The sequence below is a fragment of the Plectropomus leopardus genome, chromosome 5 (genome assembly GCF_026936395.1).
Source record: "Plectropomus leopardus strain MGB_pleo_1.0 chromosome 5, ASM2693639v1, whole genome shotgun sequence".
Lineage (NCBI taxonomy): Eukaryota > Metazoa > Chordata > Actinopteri > Perciformes > Serranidae > Plectropomus > Plectropomus leopardus.
Genome location: NC_142180.1, coordinates 19,875,943 through 19,897,172, shown reverse-complemented (window position 1 = coordinate 19,897,172; position 21,230 = coordinate 19,875,943). Strand labels below are relative to the sequence as shown.

Here is a 21,230-nt window from a genome sequence, read left to right as displayed (position 1 = left end):
GAAGGGGCCTCAACTAAGAGTATTTGTGTATCTGATCAAATGAAAGCCAAATGGGGGTACCCGTCTCTATTTAAATTCTTAGACTTGTGATGAAGATGTATTCCCCAATCAGAGCAGTTCTTTTTTTCTTTTTTCTTTTTTTTTAACTATTTAACTTGGCTGGTACAAGCTGATCCAGGGAGCAACTGTTCCAGACAGCAAGAGCTTAAATTTTGTTAAAACATGGTGGGACATACATGAACAGGGGAGGTTGGGAGTCCTCTGCCAGGAAATGTGTAGCATCAAACACTGAATTCATGGATTCTGTTTAATTTTTATGCACCAATTATGCCTCTTTTTTACATTCATTTGTGGTCTAAATGTCTTTGATTTTGTCAAAGTAGAAGTCCCCTATTACTTCCATGTTTTCCGATCAAGGTGGCAAATGCACATGCTCTAAAAACTAAGGGGGACGTGTCCCTGTATCCCCTCTAGAAATACATCTATGGTCAACAGGATAAAATTCAGCAGTATAGTATAGGGTGCCATTTGCAAAGTAACAGATGCTGAAAATAACAACAAAATTCCGACATATAGAAATTGCTGTTGCACAGTGTTGGATTTTTTGTCTGTGATCCCATATATAACAACTTGTTTGGCCAATAACAAATACCGATTTCGATATTCCCCCCACCTTATTTTAGTGATCATCAAATCTCCTCTGTAATAGGAATCAAATCATTTACATACTCTTGTTGCGATGGCCCACCACCAGATGGAGACATAATACAATGCTTTTCAGCGTGTGTAATATTCATTCATTCTGCAAAATGAAAAAAACAACCCGAAATTTAGGGTAAATGTTTTGTACATGTTCAGTTTGTCGTTTTAAAAAAAGGTGTTTCATATTGGCAGAAATCAGCAAGTTGGCCAGTGCCAATATTTCAATTTCAATATTTCAATATGTGCCAATACTGATGACATGGAAAAGTTATTGTGCATCCCTAATTTAGATGAAACTTACAAAGGTGGTGTAATTTTTTTCATGTCCAAAAAAAATTTACAGCAATGTTTTTTTTTTACTTTGTCATATTTACTTTACTTGCAAAAATATTTATTTAATATAATACCAATGTTAAATATAAATATGAAATCTAAATACCAGCGTTAAATGTTAAATCTAAATATTTAGTCAACATTTTAGATATAATATTAAATGTTTATTTCATATATTCTAAATATTCATTCGGCGGAAGTACCAAAGTAAAAGCTCGATAAAGCGTTGGCAACCGCCGAAGAAGCCAACGAAGAAGACTGTATGAGTGCGCGCGCTCTGCTGTCTGTCTGGGTTGTTTTCATGGTAGCACACAGACTAGCTAGGTGGTAGTATCAGTCTGTTGCTGATTAAAGTGCTGTTTTGGTTGCAATTTAGAGTTTCAGCGATATATCTCCAGCGACAGGGTCCACCAGAGAGCCACCACAGCACTCGGTAAGTTTGTTATGTAACTCACGTAGCATGTTTTCAATGTAAGCGTGTAAAGCTACCGGTAACGTTAGCCCCGGTTACCACCAGTAACTGTTAACCAGGTGACTAAAGCTAGCGGTCAAAATACTTCGAAAAAAGCGGATTTGACTGTTTTTGCGGTAAAGTGTAGCGACTGCTGGGCATCATTTAACGCACATAAGGAAATGTGTTGCTATCTTGTAACGCAATCCTTCTGAATTCATGTCAATAGGGCTTCAGCATCAATTGATTAATTATTTTCTGAAGGCCAGATGGACAGCTTTGATAGCCGGATGTGGCTAACAGGTCATCAGTTGAGCATCACTGGTATAGGCCAGTGGTTCCTCACCTTTTTCATGAGGGGGCCCCTTTTTTATCATTGGGTAAAATGAAGACAGGGTTTGGCATTAGCACCAGCTAAATGCTGGCAAAATATGCAAGTTGCTGCTAGATTTGCTACACTCATCAGCCAAAAATATAATGGTTATCATTTGAGTGGCTGGTAGATTTTTGAATCCACTAACCATGGTGAACAAAAAAGTTAATTTCTAACCCTGCTGAAGACCCCCAGACCAAGTAAGATATTTTATGTTTATTTCATAATATATTTAATGCATAACAATAACCGTACAGAACAATTTATAAACTCCTGGATTAATTTATATAGTGACAGCAATAACTGAATGACGTTTGTGTAAAAGGAGTGATTTGGGAGAATTTCAAGCAGATTTTTCAGTGTTCACAACAGGTGCAGGAACACTTTCTACAATTTTCTGTCTATTGAAATGTTTTGGGGGTTTTTTAACAGTGCTACATACTTAATTGGCCCTTTTGACAAGTTCAGTGTTTTCTTTTTCTACCTCATGCTGCACTGTTTGATTATTTTATCTGTGTACCTTTATCATGCAGGGCAACGTTGTTTGGATATTTACTTTTAGACATGTCGATAATAAAGCTGAAAAGTACAAATTTTATTCTAGACTTCGATTCTCTGAATAAATGAATAATAATGCATTTTGCTTTATATAAACATTTTCTTTCTTCCTTTTCTAAGGCATTAACCATGGTGACTTCAGTGACCTCAATGTGCTTGTGCAGCCTGAGGGTGACGGCCACAAGATTTCTGGTATCCTCGACTTTGGGAAGATGAGCTGTAGCTACTACATCTATGAGCTAGCCATCACTATCATGTACATGATGACGGAGCACCCCAAACCGATTGAGGTGGGTGGACCTGTCCTCGCAGGCTGGGAAAGTGTCCTTCCCCTCAACGAGGCAGAGAAAGATTGTCTCTATGTCCTGGTGCTGTCCCGCTTCTGCCAATCTTTGGTTTTTGCTCGCTACAATGTGACTTTGCATCCAGAAAATAAAGAGTATCTGATGACTACATCCAGGAAGGGCGTCCACACTCTCCGTCAGCTCTGGGAGCTCGGAAAGAAGCAGGTGGAGAAGGTGTGGTTTCAGAGTGCTGCTCAATTCGGTGACGAGGAGAGAAATACGTAGCTGTACACACCTCCAATGCACAACAGGTTGATTCCAGTGAACCTTTTGTCCAAATTAATTGGAATTTTAAGCCCACCAATAAAAAACAAAAGATTATGTTTTCACAATAAACAAACAACATTTTACTCTTGAGATTCAGACATACTGTTGTAGGAATAACAAGTAAGGTAGCAAATCTAAAAGGTAGCAATATTAATTATTGATCAAGTAGTGTAAAAGCAAAAAAATCATCAAAATAAACAGGGAAGCATTCAGGGGAAATTGTTTTATAGTATCATCAGTCACCTCATCAATCACTACACCACTGGTTACAGTCCATAACCTGCTCTGTAATGGATCCAATGCCTTGACCAGCCAATTTCATTAGATTTGCCAAGACTGAGGACAAATGTAATGCTTCGGTCACATGTCAACTAAATTGCAATAATGTCCTGCTATTTGGATTGGTGTGCATTCATTATGTTTCTTTGGCAAATCTACCTCAACTTACAGAATGTGTGTTTCATACTGTCACTGTATCCAGATTTTAACAATTTAATACTTTTATACTGCTCCAATAATCTTAATAAACATAAGAACAACTCAGAAAAGACTCACTCTGAAACGGGTGGGGTTTGGACCCAAATGCAGTACACCGGCACTCAAAAACAGTTGGTAATAACTTTTATTTTTACCAACACAAACAAGGTAAGAAGCAGAAGGAATGAGTTTTGAGTAAAGTTTATTCTTTGAGCGGAGAGCCCTCACAGTCTCTGGGTGTAACGGGTGTATTGAGGACCCAGATGCAGTACAGTACACTTCACTGGCAGTTGGTAATAACCTTTATTAATACCAACATGAATGGTAAACAGGATACAGACTGAGAGTTCGTTCTTCGGGCTGTGAGCCCAAGCAATGTCTCTGGGAATCACACGAAGCGAAGACACGAAGCTTGTACCCACTGTGGCTGGTGACGAGGAAACCCCGTAGCTCCGCGAACCGACAACACGTGTGTGAGCGTTGTCGGGGATCGAGCGGAGGAGTGGTCGAGGGCAGGCAGGGGTTCGGTTACCGGGAAGTCCGTCCACGGAAACAACAGCACCAGCAGGGATCAGGCAGGAGAATCGTCGAAGCAGAGCAGAGAGGTCTTTACCAGGGAATCCGTCAGATTTCCGGAATGCCGAAACTGAGCACGTGGTCGGGGACAGAAGGCAGGTAGGTTCACGAGGAGTCAGGCAAGGAGAGCAGGTCGGGGACAGGCAGAGTCGGCAACGGATGAACTGTTTGGAGAGTGCTGGAAAGACATGCATGCTGCAGAGGACGATCTGGCAATGTGTGTGTGGGCTGGAGTGTCTTAAATACCGGGTTGATTGCTGATGAGCTGCAGCTGTGGGGAGAGCCGGCTGCAGCAGTGGGTGGGGCTTGCAGGTAGAGCAGGTCAGAGGAAGGTGAGTGGAAATCTACTGGCAGTGAGGGGGAGGAGGATGCAGGAACCATGACAGAACCCCCCCCTCAAGGGACGTTCCATGACGTCCCAAACCAAGGACACCGAAACCAGGCGGGCGGAGGGGGCCAGGAGGAGGGCTAGAACTCCTCAGACCCCATGGAAGCAACGTCGCCATCAGCGTCGTCGTCGTCGTCATCCGAGGACGGAATAACCCTCATCGGCGAATCGGGACCCCTCGTGCAGGACCCCAAACCAGATGGACCGGGAACTGGAGAAGGAGGAGGAGAAGAGACAGAAGACCCACCTCCAGGAGCGGCACGGGAGGGCTGATCAGGATGGTGACGGTGGAAGTCCTCAATCAGCTGGTCGTCCAGGATCTGCCGAGCCGGAACCCAGGACCGCTCCTCTGGGCCGTATCCCTCCCAGTCCACCAGGTATTGCAGACCACGTCCCCGGCGACGAGAGCGAAGAAGGTGCCGAACGGTGTACGCCGGGGCACCATCGATGAGGCGAGGAGGAGAAGGAGGCCGGGCGGCGGGCTGCAGAGGGATCTCCCTGACAGGCTTGAGCTTGGAGACGTGGAAGGTTGGATGAATGCGCATGGAGCGGGGCAGCTTGAGACGGACGGCGACCTCGTTCACCACCTTCTCGACCGGGAAGGGACCAACAAACTTGGGAGCCAGCTTCCGGGACTCCACCCTCAGGGGAAGATCTTTGGTGGAGAGCCACACTTTTTGTCCCACCTGGTATGGAGGGGCCTGGGAGCGGCGGCGGTTGGCTGCGGAGGACTCCTCGGAGGCTCCAGTCCCACCACCCTCGTCCCCAGAGAGAGAACCGCCCTCCTCCGAGGCCGAGTCCACATCAGAATCACCAGAACCAGATGCGCCAGAAGCAGGAGGAGATCGAGGGACGGAGTAGGGACCTCCACGTGCCGAGGTGATGTTGGAGGGCTGGTCAGGATGCTGGCGATGAAACTCCTCCACGAGTCGTGCATCTAGGATCTGACGAGCCGGAACCCACGACCGCTCCTCTGGCCCGTACCCCTCCCAGTCCACGAGATACTGCAGACCCCTCCCACGACGAGAGCAGAGCAGGCGGTGTACCGTGTAAGCAGGCGCCCCATCGATGATGCGAGAATGAGGAGGCGGCTGGGAGGCTGCAGGGGACTCTCCCTGAACGGCTTGATCCTGGAGACGTGGAAGGTGGGATGAATCCGCATAGTGCGGGGCAGCTTGAGCCGAACCGCCACCGGGTTGACAACCTTCTCGATGGGGAACGGGCCGACAAACTTGGGAGCCAACTTCCTCGATTCCACCCTCAGAGGAAGGTCCCGGGTAGACAACCAAACATTCTGTCCCACCTGGTAGGGAGGAGCTCGGGAGCGGCGACGATTAGCTGCAGTGGAATATCGCTCCGCAGCCCGCAGGAGTGCAGATCTGGCTTGTGTCCAGGTCCGGCAGCAGCGGCGGATGAAAGCCTCCACAGAAGGGTAGGCAGTTTCTCTTTCCTGGGCAGGAAACAGGGGGGCTGGAAGCCGTAAGCGCACTGGAACGGGGAAAGTCCAGTGGCAGAGCTGATGAGGGTGTTGTGTGCGTATTCCACCCACAGCAGTTGCAAGGCCCAGGAGGCAGGGTGCTTGGAGACCATGCAGCGGAGCGCCGTCTCCATCTCCTGGTTCATCCTCTCTGACTGGCCGTTGGACTGTGGATGAAAACCAGAGGACAGGCTGGTGGAGGCTCCCAGGAGGCGGCAGAAATGTCTCCAAAATGCAGAGGTAAACTGGGGACCTCGATTGGAGACCACATCAGAAGGGCGGCCGTGGAGCCGGAACACGTGCTCCAGAAGCAGCCCAGCGGTCTCCTTGGCAGAAGGGAGCTTGGGCAGGGGCATGAAATGAGCCATTTTGCTGAAGCGGTCCACCATCGTCAGGATGGTGGTGTTGCCTTCTGACAGTGGCAGACCAGTGACGAAGTCCAGAGAGATGTGGGACCAAGGACGATGAGGCACAGGTAGAGGTTGCAGGTGGCCGGCAGGAGCCCGTCGTGGAGCCTTGTTTTGATTACAGACGTGACAGGCATTAACAGTCTCTGGTGTCCTCATCCAAGGTGGCCCACCAGAACCGCCGTTGCAGGGCTTCCTTGGTCCGTGCAATACCAGGATGGCAGGTGAGTCGGGAGTCGTGGGCCCACTGCAGAACCTCAGACCTCAACCCCTGAGGGACGAATAGGCGGTCCTGGGGACAAGAACTGGGCCCCGGCTGGTCCTCCAATGCCGTTTTGACTCGCTCTTCAACCTCCCAGGTGAGGGCGGCCAAGAGACAGGAAGCGGGGAGGATGCTGTCCGGGCTGGAGGGGTCTTCCTCCCCAACCAGAAACTGTTGGGACAGGGCGTTGGGTTTGACATTGCGGGAACCAGGTCGATATGAGAGAGTGAAGGTGAATCTGGCGAAGAACAAAGCCCACCGGGCTTGGCGAGAGTTCAGTCTTTTGGCTGAGCGGATGTACTCAAGGTTCTTGTGGTCCGTCCAGACGAGGAAGGGAACCTTGGTTCCCTCCAGCCAATGTCGCCACTCTTCGAATGCCAACTTTACTGCCAATAGTTCCCGGCTGCCAATGTCGTAATTCCTCTCTGCTGGAGACAGACGTCGGGAGAAGAAGGCGCAGGGGTGTAGTTTCTGGTCCTCCGCAGAGCGTTGGGAGAGAACGGCCCCCACCCCCACATCAGAAGCGTCCACCTCTACCACAAACTGTCTCTCAGGGTCCGGAATCAGGAGAATGGGAGCCGAGCTGAAACGCCCCTTAAGGTGCTGGAACGCCTCCTCGGCGGCCGATGATGTACCCCAGGAAGGAGACAGAGGAGGCGTGGAACTCGCATCTCTCGGCCTTGACAAACAGGGAATTCTCTAACAAGCGTTGCAGAACTGTCTGGACGTGATGTATGTGTTCTTGCTTGGAGCGGGAAAAGATCAGAATGTCGTCCAGGTAAACGAACACATACTTGTTAAGCATGTCTCTGAACACGTCATTAATGAGGGCCTGGAAAACAGCCGGGGCATTGGTCAGCCCGAAGGGTATCACCAGGTACTCATAATGTCCAGTGGGAGTGTTAAAAGCCGTCTTCCATTCATCCCCCTCTCGGATCCGAACCAGATGATAAGCGTTGCGGAGGTCCAGCTTAGTGTAGATGGTGGACCCCTGGAGCAGTTTGAAGGCGGAGGTGATGAGGGGGAGAGGAAAGCAGTTCTTTACCATGATGTCGTTCAGACCCCTGTAGTCGATGCAAGGCCTCAGGGAGCCATCCTTCTTGCCAACGAAGAAGAACCCCGCCCCAGCGGGAGACGAGGAGGGTCGGATGATCCTGGAGGCCAAGGCATCGCCGATGTAGGTCTCCCATCGCCTCTCTTTCAGGTGCAGACAGGGAGTATAGGCGACCCTTGGGAGGAGCAGAACCGGGCAGGAGGTCGATGGCGCAGTCATATGACCGATGAGGGGGCAGAGAAGTGGCCCTTGTCTTGTTGAACACTTCCCAGAAATCGTGGTAATCTGGAGGCACCATGGAGAGGTCTGGGGTGGAGCAGGGGTTGGCAGGCGGCGTGGGTGTGACCGTCTGTCGGTCACACCCACACCGTGGGTTTTGTTTGTTTGTGTTTGTTTTATATGGGAGGCAAAGGATAAATCCTGGTCAAATAAAACTCAGAGGTTCCTTACAGTTGTGCTAGAGGCCAAGGTAATGCCATCTAGAGAAATTACATTGTTGGAAAAGGAGCTTCTGAGGTGTTTTGGGCCAAGAACAATAACTTCAGTTTTGTCTGAATTCAACATCAGGAAATTACGGCTCATCCAGGCTTTTACATCCTTAAGACATGTTTAAAGTCTAGATAGCTGATCAGTTTCATCTGGTTTCATAGATAGATATAATTGTGTATCATCAGCATAACAATAGAAATTTAAAGAATGTTTTCTAATGATGTTGCCTAGAGGAAGCATATATAAAGTGAAAAGGATTGGTCCAAGCACCGAACCTTGTGGCACTCCAAAGCAGATCTTTGTATGTGCGGATGATTGATCATTGACGTGAACAAATTGGGAACGATCTGATAAGTATGACTTTAACCAGGCTAGTGACGTTCCTTTAAGGCCAATTGAGGTTTCAAGTCTGTGCAGTAAGATTTGATGGTCAATAGTGTCAAATGCAGCACTGAGATCTAATAGGATTAAAACAGAGACCAGACCTGTGTCAGAAGCAATAAATAAGTCGTTATTAATTTTTACTAGTGCTGTCTCTGTGCTATGATGAACTCTGAAGCCTGACTGAAAGTCCTCGAATAAACTGTTGTCTTGGAGAAAGTCACAGAGCTGATGAGCAACCACTCTCTCAAGGATTTTAGAAAAAAAGGGGAGATTAGATATCGGTCTATAGTTAGCTAAAATCTCAGGATCGAGAGTGGGCTTCTTTAGAAGAGGTTTAATGACAGCTACTTTAAAAGACTGAGGTACATAGCCTGTTAATAAAGACGCGTTGATTATATCTAATAAAAAGTTGTCTAACAAAGGCAAAACTTCCTTAAGGAGCTTAGTTGGGATGGGGTCTAGCAGGCATGTTGATGGCTTAGATGCAGAAACCAAAGTATAGAGTTAATGAAGGTCAATGGGGGAGAAATGGTCCAGATAAATTTCAGGCCTTGATGCCATATCCAGGCTATCTGAGTCCGGGGTCAGGTCAGTTGAAATTGCTGTTGGGCACGTTACATAGAGAACTTTAATATACATTTTAATGATGATTGCACCACATATGCTTTTGGCTAGAAAGTCATTAAAACTGTTAGAGTACATGAAAAATAAACAACTTTTTTTTTCCTTTTTACGAAGGAAATGCAGCCTTCATTCGTGCATTGCCTTTAATATTTGTTTTATTATGAGAACATCACAATTAAAATCAGCTTTGTTGACCAAGTGAGTGCACATACATATATTTCTGCTCTGTTTTTTTTGCTCTCAATGTATAAACTCTGCAACAGACATTAGTAGACATAGACAAATGGCTATAATAGACAATGGACATTTATCTATAAAATGTGGAGCATTGTGTTGCCATGGAACCAAATTTTTACGGACTTTTGAGCATTCAACACCGTAGAGCATGAATTCACACACTTTATTATTATTTAATATTTTAAAATTGTTATTATTATATTATTTAAATTTATTATTATTTCTACATTATATAATCTGCACCAAAAAGTGTTTATATAAGTGTAATGCAGGAATAAAGACAACTAGTTTGGTGTACTTTCATAAACAGCTGGTGTCAAACATAAACCAATAATCCAATGTCCAACCAGGAGGCCTGTTTTCATTTAGATGAGCACCGACGTCCACTGGAGTGTGTAAACTCTCAGGACTTTAGGCATTTATTAAATAAATGCTGTCTCAGTTAGATATTTTGCATTTTATAGGACATAATTCACAATTGCCATTGCTGTCTCTTACCCATCTTTGATTCAGACACACTGTATTATCCCTGCCATATTTTTTCTGAATCTTAAAAGTAAAATGTGTTATATTTTTACTGTAAAAACATACTTTATTGTTTTGAGAATGTGATCTTGAAATTACTCTTTATTTGGACAAAAGGTTTGGTGAAATCATCCTATTGTTATTGTGCACTAAAGCAGGAATGGCAACATAGTTCTCACTTCTTGTTTCCAAATTGAGCAGCACTCTGAAACCACACCTTCTCCAATCTTAACACTTCTGTCAAACTCCCTGCCTCAGGCCAAAGGAGTGAAACTGCCTATCAATACCTGACGTGGCGTGTCGACCAATAAAAAAAATCCTTAAAGACTACTCTCGACTGTCCTCATTCGTCAAGGAGCGAGGACATTTAAAAAAAAAAAAAGACACTTGGGATCCGGACAGTGAGAGGCTAGACTGTAGGCTACAAGTGGACGATAACCGTAAGCGAGGGACAGACCACTGAACTTTCATTCGTTGTCCTGGTGTCTTTTCTCAGCATAAGGTAGGTTTACTGACATGTAAATGTAGTTTATTATTTCAAGTTATTGCTGTTAATCCATATTGCTGGCATACCATTTTATGCAGTGTGTTGCAGATTGTTGAATACTAATGCATCACCACACTGTTATTGATGTGGCTCAACTAATTTAGTTAATCAACTGTTGATTTAGTCTCCACCACTTTCACAAAATTCAACAAGTTTCAGCCAAAAATCTGAATTTCAATCAGAATAAATTTAAATGGGTTATGAGCTTTTCTTTTTGTACATTTCTGCAAGCAATGTTCTTTTCTGTGTTGTCTTCAGCAATGATGTCCATGAAAAATGCCAAGCCCAACTTCAGTCAATCTCAAGTGGTTGAGATGGTGAAAAGGCTCTTTGGGCTGACACCATCAGAAATCTGCCCTCTGCCCAGCTATGATGACCAGAACTTCTATTTGGCACCCATCGAGGGTGGCGAGTACGTCCTTAAGATAATGAACTCAGAAGACAGTAAGAGCCCCTCCCTGACTGAGGTGCAGATGTACGCTATGTCCTTCCTTCAAAGGAATGGACTTTGTGCCCAAACAGCCCGGCCCACTGCCTCAGGCCAGCTCATGAGCCTGGAAGAAACAGGTGAGACCAGTCACACAAGTCAGACCTAAAAAAAAAAATGTTGCCCAACACTGTGAAAGAGAAAAGTTCTCTAATTTGGCTGAAAAGAAAGATAAGTTAACATCATACGCCATAATATGAAAATTGGATCCATATAGGCTAGAGCGTCTTGTACTACGTGTCACCGCAAATTATTTCTGCTTCAGTTGATGTCCAAATGTTTTATAGCAATTTCTCTTTCACCATTCACTCATAAATTACTTGTAAAATATGCAGGGTGCATTGCAAATACATTTTTTGATGTATCAGAGGTACCTTACCAAACAGTGTAGAATGTATGTAAATGTATTTGCTCAGTTAAAGTAGCTGGAGACTTGGAGGAGCAGGATTTACTCTCCAGTACACAAATATGAGGATACAATTTGTCCCCTTTTGTAAAAGCCAAATAATGATAACAACATTCAGTACAGCATCACACATATTTGTGTCTTTAATTGTGTACTGTATCCAAGGAAACAATTGCTGGTGCATAAAAAGAATTAAGTAATGACATTGTAATCATATTAATAATGTTCAGACACAAAAGTGCCGCTTTTTGATTTTCATTTGATGCATTTCTTTTGCACTCCTGTACAGTACTGTGATGATATTCACTGATTTTTGAGGGGTAAATTTATGTTTTCCTTAAACACCTGTGACCCAAGCGTTTAGGGTATTCTCAGGGATTTATCACATTTGACAGTAACAATTCTGATTGTTAAACAAGTAATATTGTGGGGTTTTGACACTCAGGTATTCAGGTTGGCATCCCATGATTGGCCAGCTATGTTTACGCATTTCTTGGTTTGGAAATGAGGGCTTGTGATCAAAGAAGTATTATCCAAAGAGTCCAGGAGAGGGCTCTATTTGTGCTAATAGAACTAGGGTTACAAAAATCTTTATTTTTAGATTTGGGAGAGAGTTGTAGATACTAAGTAATATTTTGAGACTGTCGTAGACCATAGGGATAACATGAATTCATTTTTAAAAAATGGGTGTAATTCTCCTTTGATATTCACACTCTAGTAATGATAAATGTGCCCCTGAGCAAGGCCTCAACCTACAGTTCATACTCTATAAACGCTAAGATTGAGGGGAATGGCTGTTACGCTAATCTTATCTTCACCTTTTACAGATTGTGGCTATGGCTTTCAGAAGTACCTGGTGCGGCTGCTGACTTATTTGCCTGGAAACACCATTTCCAAGGTCCCTTTAACACCAAAGTTACTGTATGAAACTGGCAAGACAGCAGCCAGGATGGACAAAATCCTGCAAGAGGTATAATGATAACACCCCAGTGAAACTTAAATCTTTGACTTTGTTTTTTAACACCATGAATTCTGAATCAAATGTCTTAAAGGTCCAATGTATTTGTGGTTTTGGTAAATAGATGTGATTCTTCTACATATAATCCGGTGTTATTTCCCTCATGTTGTGGCTTTCAAGCCAGTCATAACACCTTCTTGCACTCTTTCTTCTTTCTTCCACTTCCCAATGGCTGGATCCCAAGTCCTTAACTTTTTATTTTCTTGCTTCTCAATCCTCGCCTCGACCGGAAGTCGGTCTTGATGCGTCATCTTGAAGGAGGTACCAAAGCACTTATTTGTCCCAAGGATCGAGAATCGAGGAGGGACCTCTGAGGAGCGTCGACACTCGAGAGCAGTCTTTATGGAGGTCTTTATCAGCCGACACACCCGTCACTTATTGATTGACAGTTTCAAACCAGAGTGACGACAAATCAAAGACTATGCTCTAGTTTATCACGCCTGAGTTTGATATTTAATTAATCTCGGTTTCTCAGTTTCACGGTTTCTTGACACTTGAGCTCATTGAAAGATACCTGCGTTCATCGTTGACGGAAACATCAGGTCTTGCTGTAATCAGTGCAGAACTCTTTCAGAAGCCGTCATATATTCATATGATGACGTTATTAACAACCTGGCAGCAGCTAATGCAGACGTGTTTCTCTGCAGAGCAGGTGCTGAAAAATGCCTGTTCTACAGTTCTGCTGTAGTGGAACATACATGCAGAGTTTGCAAAGCTTTGTGACGTTTCCTCTGTACTATGTGAGCATCACAGTACACCCAAACAACCAGCAGCGGCCCAATCAGCTGATCAGCTGCTGCCATCATCAGAAACGGGCGTTGCTTCACATGAGGCTTCAAAGGAGATGTCATCTCATGTCTCTTAAAACTGTCTGTGCCCGTTTCCTCTCTCCTCTCGTGGTTTCCTTGCATCTCTCTATGCATCATTGGTGGGCGGGGCTTAGACTCAAGGAAAAGACGAGAGTGAGGGAAGCATGGATGCAATTTAAGGACTTGGGATCCAGCCAATATCATTATTGTTTTTGCCAGATGGATCACCCTCATCTTGGCATGCTGCAGAGAGAGACGTTCATATGGAGTCTGTCAAATATCCCCCTCCTGGAAGCATACATCCATGTATTAGATGGAGATCCTCTTCAGGAGGTTGTGAAGTCTGTCATTCATGAGTACAAGACCTCTGTGGTCCCTAAACGCTCCAATTTCCGAGAGTGTGAGTATGATATTTACTTTTAGACATGTCGATAATAAAGCTGATAAGTACAAATTTGATTCTAGACTTCTCTTCTCTGAATAAATGAGTAATAATGCATTTTGCTTTATATAAACATTTTCTTTCTTCCTTTTCTAAGGCATTAACCATGGTGACTTCAGTGACCTCAATGTGCTTGTGCAGCCTGAGGGTGACGGCCACAAGATTTCTGGTATCCTCGACTTTGGGGACATGAGCAGTGGCTACTACATCTATGAGCTAGCCATCACTATCATGTACATGATGACGGAGCACCCCAAACCGATTGAGGTGGGTGGACCTGTCCTCGCAGGCTGGGAAAGTGTCCTTCCCCTCAACGAGGCAGAGAAAGATTGTCTCTATGTCCTGGTGCTGTCCCGCTTCTGCCAATCTTTGGTTTTTGCTCGCTACAATGTGACTTTGCATCCAGAAAATAAAGAGTATCTGATGACTACATCCAGGAAGGGCGTCCACACTCTCCGTCAGCTCTGGGAGCTCGGAAAGAAGCAGGTGGAGAAGGTGTGGTTTCAGAGTGCTGCTCAATTCGGTGACGAGGAGAGAAATACGTAGCTGTACACACCTCCAATGCACAACAGGTTGATTCCAGTGAACCTTTTGTCCAAATTAATTGGAATTTTAAGCCCACCAATAAAAAACAAAAGATTATGTTTTCACAATAAACAAACAACATTTTACTCTTGAGATTCAGACATACTGTAGTAGGAATAACAAGTAAGGTAGCAAATCTAAAAGGTAGCAATATTAATTATTGATCAAGTAGTGTAAAAGCAAAAAAATCATCAAAATAAACAGGGAAGCATTCAGGGGAAATTGTTTTATAGAACCATCAGTCACCTCATCAACTATCACTACACCACTGGTTACAGTCCTTAACCTGCTCTGTAATGGATCTAATGCCTTGACCGGCCAATTTCATTCATTCAGATTTGCCAAGATTGAAGACAAATGTAATGCTTCGGTCACATGTCAACTAAATTGCAATAATGTCCTGCTATTTGGATTGGTGTGCATTCATTATGTTTCTTTGGCAAATCTACCTCAACTTACAGAATGTGTGTTTCATACTTTAACTGGATCCAGATTTTAACAATTTAATACTTTTATACTGCTCCAATAATCTTAATAAACATAAGAACAACTCAGAAAAGACTCATTCTTTCAAATGCATATACTTAAAAATGTGTGTTAATTGTGTATGAGTTGTGTGGTAAGAAATATTTGTAGTTGTTTGAACTTTGGTCTATTTCTTCCAAACAGAAAATTGGTTTAAATGTTAGACGTTGGCTCCAGAGGTTACACACTAGAAATACATTCAAGATAGGCCGTCAAACAATTGATCTTACTGCAGCGAAAATCCCCTCCTGCTCAAAACGTGTCCCAATGATCACCATGATTAATGACACTTCAGTAAAACTCTCAGCCTTAGGCCAAAGGATTTCTGTGAGAGGACAGACTGTACAAGTGAGAGGTAACCATAAGCAAGGGACAGACCAACAAAGCACGTTCCCCAATTACCACTCAAATCATGATTTGGTTTAATGTTTTCATTCTCATGTGCAAAAATCCTCCACGCAGTACGGTTCCTTATCTAAAACAGATGACTGCTATGTCTGCGGTGAAGAAGTAGACGTATTGTCCCTCATCTATTCAGGCTGCCAGTCTAAATTTTATATGAGCCTGAAGCAACAGGACACATTTCTTATCAATGTCAAGGCTGTCAGACATACTGAATACAAGTGAAGATTCATGACTATGACTACTATGGTTTGTACTGCAAAAAAAAAAGCTCTTTGAACTGTTACATCAGTTTATCGTTACACTTTTTAAATTGCTGTTGGGCATGTTACATAGAGAACTTTAGTATACATTTTAATGATAATTGCACCACATATGCTTTTGGCTAGAAAGTCATTAAAACAGAGTACATGAAAAATAAACAACTTTTTTTTCCTTTTTACGAAGGAAATGCAGCCTTCATTCGTGCATTGCCTTTAATATTTGCTTCTTATGAGAACATCACAATTAAAATCAGCTTTGTTGGCCAAGTGAGTGCACATACATATATTTCTGCTCTTTTTTTGCTCTCAATGTATAAACTCTGCAACAGACATTAGTAGACATAGACAAATGGCTATAATAGACAATGGACATTTATCTATAAAATGTGGAGCATTGTGTTGCCATGGAACCACTTTTTTACGGACTTTTGCGTATTCAACACCGTAGAGCATGAATTCACACACTTTATTATTATTTAATATTTTAAAATTGTTATTATTATATTATTTAAATTTATTATTATTTCTACATTATATAATCTGCACCAAAAAGTGTTTATATAAGTGTAATGCAGGAATAAAGACAACTAGTTTGGTGTACTTTCATAAACAGCTGGTGTCAAACATAAACCAATAATCCAATGTCCAACCAGGAGGCCTGTTTTCATTTAGATGAGCACCGACGTCCACTGGAGTGTGTAAACTCTCAGGACTTTAGGCATTTATTAAATAAATGCTGTCTCAGTTAGATATTTTGCATTTTATAGGACATAATTCACAATTGCCATTGCTGTCTCTTACCCATCTTTGATTCAGACACACTGTATTATTCCTGCCATGAATCTTAAAAGTAAAATGTGTTATATTTTTACTGTAAAAACATACTTTATTGTTTTGAGAATGTGATCTTGAAATTACTCTTTATTTGGACAAAAGGTTTGGTGAAATCATCCTATTGTTATTGTGCACTAAAGCAGGAATGGCAACATAGTTCTCACTTCTTGTTTCCAAATTGAGCAGCACTCTGAAACCACACCTTCTCCAATCTTAACACTTCTGTCAAACTCCCTGCCTCAGGCCAAAGGAGTGAACTTGGGATCCAGACAGTGAGAGGCTAGACTGTAGGCTACAAGTGGACGATAACCAGAAGCGAGGGATAGACCACAGAACTTGTTGCCTTTCATTCGTTGTCCTGGTGTTTTTTCTCAGCATAAGGTAGGTTTACTGACATGTAAATGTAGTTTATTATTATGTAAGTTATTGCTGTTAATCCATATTGCTGGCATACCATTTTATGCAGTGTGTTGCAGATTGTTGAATACTAATGCATCACCACACTGTTATTGATGTGGCTCAACTCATAATACAGGAACATTAATAATGTTACTGGATAGTTATTCATACTCATTTGGCCTGTGTCACAGTTTTATATATCATATCATTATATATTTATATTTTATATTTCACAAAAAAGTAGCCAAGTCATGTAATACTTACATTGTTAATCAACTGTTGATTTAGTCTCCACCACTTTCACAAAATTCAACAAGTTTCAGCCAAAAATCTGAATTTCAATCAGAATAAATTTAAATGGGTTATGAGCTTTTCTTTTTGTACATTTCTGCAAGCAATGTTCTTTTCTGTGTTGTTTTCAGCAATAATGTCCATGAAAAATGCCAAGCCCAACTTCAGTCAATCTCAAGTGGTTGAGATGGTGAAAAGGCTCTTTGGGCTGACACCATCAGAAATCTGCCCTCTGCCCAGCTATGATGACCAGAACTTCTATTTGGCACCCATCGAGGGTGGCGAGTACGTCCTTAAGATATTGAACTCAGAAGCCAGTAAGACCCCCTCCCTGACTGAGGTGCAGATGTACGCTATGTCCTTCCTTCAAAGGAATGGACTTTCTGCCCAAACAGCCCGGCCCACTGCCTCAGGCCAGCTCATGAGCCTGGAAGAAACAGGTGAGACCAGTCACACAAGTCAGACCTAAAAAAAAAATGTTGCCCAACACTGTGAAAGAGAAAAGTTCTCTAATTTGGCTGAAAAGAAAGATAAGTTAACATCATACGCCATAATATGAAAATTGGATCCATATAGGCTAGAGCGTCTTGTACTACGTGTCACCGCAAATTATTTCTGCTTCAGTTGATGTCCAAATGTTTTATAGCAATTTCTCTTTCACCATTCACTCATAAATTACTTGTAAAATATGCAGGGTGCATTGCAAATACATTTTTTGATGTATCAGAGGTACCTTACCAAACAGTGTAGAATGTATGTAAATGTATTTGCTCAGTTAAAGTAGCTGGAGACTTGGAGGAGAAGGATTTACTCTCCAGTACACAAATATGAGGATACAATTTGTCCCCTTTTGTAAAAGCCAAATAATGATAACAACATTCAGTACAGCATCACACATATTTGTGTCTTTAATTGTGTACTGTATCCAAGGAAATAATTGCTGGTGCATAAAAAGAATTAAGTAATGACATTGTAATCATATTAATAATGTTCAGAGACAAAAGTGCCGCTTTGTGATTTTCATTTGATGCATTTCTTTTGCACTCCTGTACAGTACTGTGATGATATTCACTGATTTTTGAGGGGTAAATTTATGTTTTCCTTAAACACCTGTGACCCAAGCGTTTAGGGTATTCTCAGGGATTTATCACATTTGACAGTAACAATTCTGATTGTTAAACAAGTAATATTGTGGGGTTTTGACACTCAGGTATTCAGGTTGGCATCCCATGATTGGCCAGCTATGTTTACGCATTTCTTGGTTTGGAAATGAGGGCTTGTGATCAAAGAGGTATTACCCAAAGAGTCCAGGAGAGGGCTCTATTTGTGCTAATAGAACTAGGGTTACAAAAATCTTTATTTTTAGATTTGGGAGAGAGTTGTAGATACTAAGTAATATTTTGAGACTGTCGTTGACCATAGGGATAACATGAATTCATTTTTAAAAAATGGGTGTAATTCTCCTTTGATATTCACACACTCTAGTAATGATAAATGTGCCCCTGAGCAAGGCCTCAACCTACAGTTCATACTCTATAAACGCTAAGATTGAGGGGAATGGCTGTTACGCTAATCTTATCTTCACCTTTTACAGATTGTGGCTATGGCTTTCAGAAGTACCTGGTGCGGCTGCTGACTTATTTGCCTGGAAACACCATTTCCAAGGTCCCTTTAACACCAAAGTTACTGTATGAAACTGGCAAGACAGCAGCCAGGATGGACAAAATCCTGCAAGAGGTATAATGATAACACCCCAGTGAAACTTAAATCTTTGACTTTGTTTTTTAACACCATGAATTCTGAATCAAATGTCTTAAAGGTCCAATGTATTTGTGGTTTTGGTAAATAGATGTGATTCTTCTACATATAATCCGGTGTTATTTCCCTCATGTTGTGGCTTTCAAGCCAGTCGTAACACCTTCTTGCACTCTTTCTTCTTTCTTCCACTTCCCAATGGCCGGATCCCAAGTCCTTAACTTTTTATTTTCTTGCTTCTCAATCCTCGCTTCGACCGGAAGTCGGTCTTGATGCGCCATCTTGAAGGAGGTACCAAAGCACTTATTTGTCCCAAGGATCGAGAATCGAGGAGGGACCTCTGAGGAGCATCGACACTCGAGAGCAGTCTTTATGGAGGTCTTTATCAGCCGACACACCCGTCACTTATTGATTAACAGTTTCAAACCGAAGTGACGACAAATCAAAGACTATGCTCCAGTTTATCATGCCTGAGTTTGATATTTAATTAATCTCGGTTTCTCGGTTTCACGGTTTCTTGACACTTGAGCTCATTGAAAGATACCTGTGTTCATCGTTGACGGAAACATCAGGTCTTGCTGTAATCAGTGCAGAACTCTTTCAGAAACCGTCATATATTCATATGATGACGTCATTAGCAACCTGGCAGCAGCTAATGCAGACGTGTTTCTGTGCAGAGCAGGTGCTGAAAAATGCCTGTTCTACAGTTCTGCTGTAGTGGAACATACATGCAGAGTTTGCAAAGCTTTGTGACGTTTCCTGTGTTCTATGTGAGCATCACAGTACACCCAAACAACCAGCAGCGGCCCAATCAGCTGATCAGCTGCTGCCATCATCAGAAACGGGCGTTGCTTCACGTGAGGCTTCAAATGAAAGGTCATCTCATGTCTCTGAAAACCGTCTGTGCTTGTTTCCTCTCTCCTTTCCTGGTGTCCTTGCATCTCTCTATGCATCCTTGGTGGGCGGGGCTTAGACTCAAGGAAAAGACGTGAGTGAGGGAAGCATGGATGCAATTTAAGGACTTGGGATCCAGCCAATATCATTATTGTTTTTGCCAGATGGAGCACCCTCATCTTGGCATGCTGCAGAGAGAGACGTTCATATGGAGTCTGTCAAATATCCCCCTCCTGGAAGCATACATCCATGTATTAGATGGAGATCCTCTTCAGGAGGTTGTGAAGTCTGTCATTCATGAGTACAAGGCCTCTGTGGTCCCTAAACGCTCCAATTTCCGAAAGTGTGAGTATGATATTTACTTTTAGACATGTCGATAATAAAGCTGATAAGTACAAATTTTATTCTAGACTTCTCTTCTCTGAATAAATGAGTAATGATGCATTTTGGTTTATATAAACATTTTCTTTCTTCCTTTTCTAAGGCATTAACCATGGTGACTTCAGTGACCTCAATGTGCTTGTGCAGCCTGAGGGTGACGGCCACAAGATTTCTGGCATCCTCGACTTTGGGAACATGAGCAGTGGCTACTACATCTATGAGCTAGCCATCACTATCATGTACATGATGACGGAGCACCCCAAACCGATTGAGGTGGGTGGACCTGTCCTCGCAGGCTGGGAAAGTGTCCTTCCCCTCAACGAGGCAGAGAAAGATTGTCTCTATGTCCTGGTGCTGTCCCGCTTCTGCCAATCTTTGGTTTTTGCTCGCTACAATGTGACTTTGCATCCAGAAAATAAAGAGTATCTGATGACTACATCCAGGAAGGGCGTCCACACTCTCCGTCAGCTCTGGGAGCTCGGAAAGAAGCAGGTGGAGAAGGTGTGGTTTCAGAGTGCTGCTCAATTCGGAGAAATACGTAGCTGTACACACCTCCAATGCACAACAGGTTGATTCCAGTGAACCTTTTGTCCAAATTAATTGGAATTTTAAGCCCACCAATAAAAAACAAAAGATTATGTTTGCACAGTAAACAAACAACATTTTACTCTTGAGATTCAGACATACTGTAGTAGGAATAACAAGTAAGGTAGCAAATGTAAAAGGTAGCAATATTAATTATTGATCAAGTAGTGTAAAAGCAAAAAAATCATCAAAATAAACAGAGAAGCATTCAGGGGAAATTGTTTTATAGTATCATCAGTCACCTCATCAACTATCACTACACCACTGGTTACAGTCCATAACCGCCAAAAAAACAGGGACAGATTGTGGGCCCCATGTACATGTTTTTCTTTGTGTCTGTGGTTGGCAAGTTTCCCATCGCATTAGGGATTTTGTGCCTTGACAAAGAAATACTTAAGTCTAAAAGGTTTAATTATGGGATTCATGGGTACTGTGTATCAAACTGCCCTTTCTAATGTTTGTCATGGTATTGAGACATGAGGGAGGAGACGACCTGGGATACTGTGCAATGCAATAGACTACAGAGTCTCCTCTGTAATGGATCTAATGCCTTGACCAGCCAATTGTAATGCTTCGGTCACATGTCAACTAAATTGCAATAATGTCCTGCTATTTGGATTGGTGTGCATTCATTATGTTTCTTTGGCAAATCTACCTCAATTTACAGAATGTGTGTTTC

The 21,230-nt window shown here is 42.9% G+C and overlaps 2 protein-coding genes and 1 pseudogene across 3 annotated transcripts; all 3 read left to right on the top strand.

Annotated features, from left to right (window-relative positions):
* The first annotated feature begins 1,755 nt into the window (after positions 1–1,755).
* LOC121941293 (hydroxylysine kinase pseudogene) lies at positions 1,756–2,986 on the top strand (annotated as a pseudogene).
* On the top strand, positions 2,583–15,005 carry LOC121938406 (hydroxylysine kinase-like). Of its 2 annotated transcripts, none has more exons than XM_088077678.1 (5): positions 2,583–2,707; positions 10,734–11,042; positions 12,196–12,338; positions 13,415–13,595; positions 13,735–15,005. In XM_088077678.1, exons 2-5 carry the CDS (start codon positions 10,736–10,738, stop codon positions 14,181–14,183), a joined length of 1,080 nt encoding a protein of 359 aa, XP_087933804.1. In that variant the 5' UTR covers positions 2,583–2,707; positions 10,734–10,735; the 3' UTR covers positions 14,184–15,005. The 2 variants fall into 2 exon arrangements, with proteins under 2 accessions (XP_087933804.1, XP_087933803.1); XM_088077677.1 differs by lacking the exon at positions 2,583–2,707 and adding an exon at positions 9,388–10,430.
* Positions 15,006–16,511: 1,506 nt separating this feature from the next.
* Positions 16,512–20,539, top strand: LOC148189554 (hydroxylysine kinase-like). The gene is made up of 5 exons (XM_088077326.1): positions 16,512–16,627; positions 17,068–17,376; positions 18,531–18,673; positions 19,750–19,930; positions 20,070–20,539. The coding sequence occupies exons 2-5, from the start codon at positions 17,073–17,075 to the stop codon at positions 20,537–20,539; spliced, it is 1,098 nt and encodes a 365-aa protein (XP_087933452.1). The 5' UTR covers positions 16,512–16,627; positions 17,068–17,072.
* Positions 20,540–21,230: the final 691 nt, after the last annotated feature.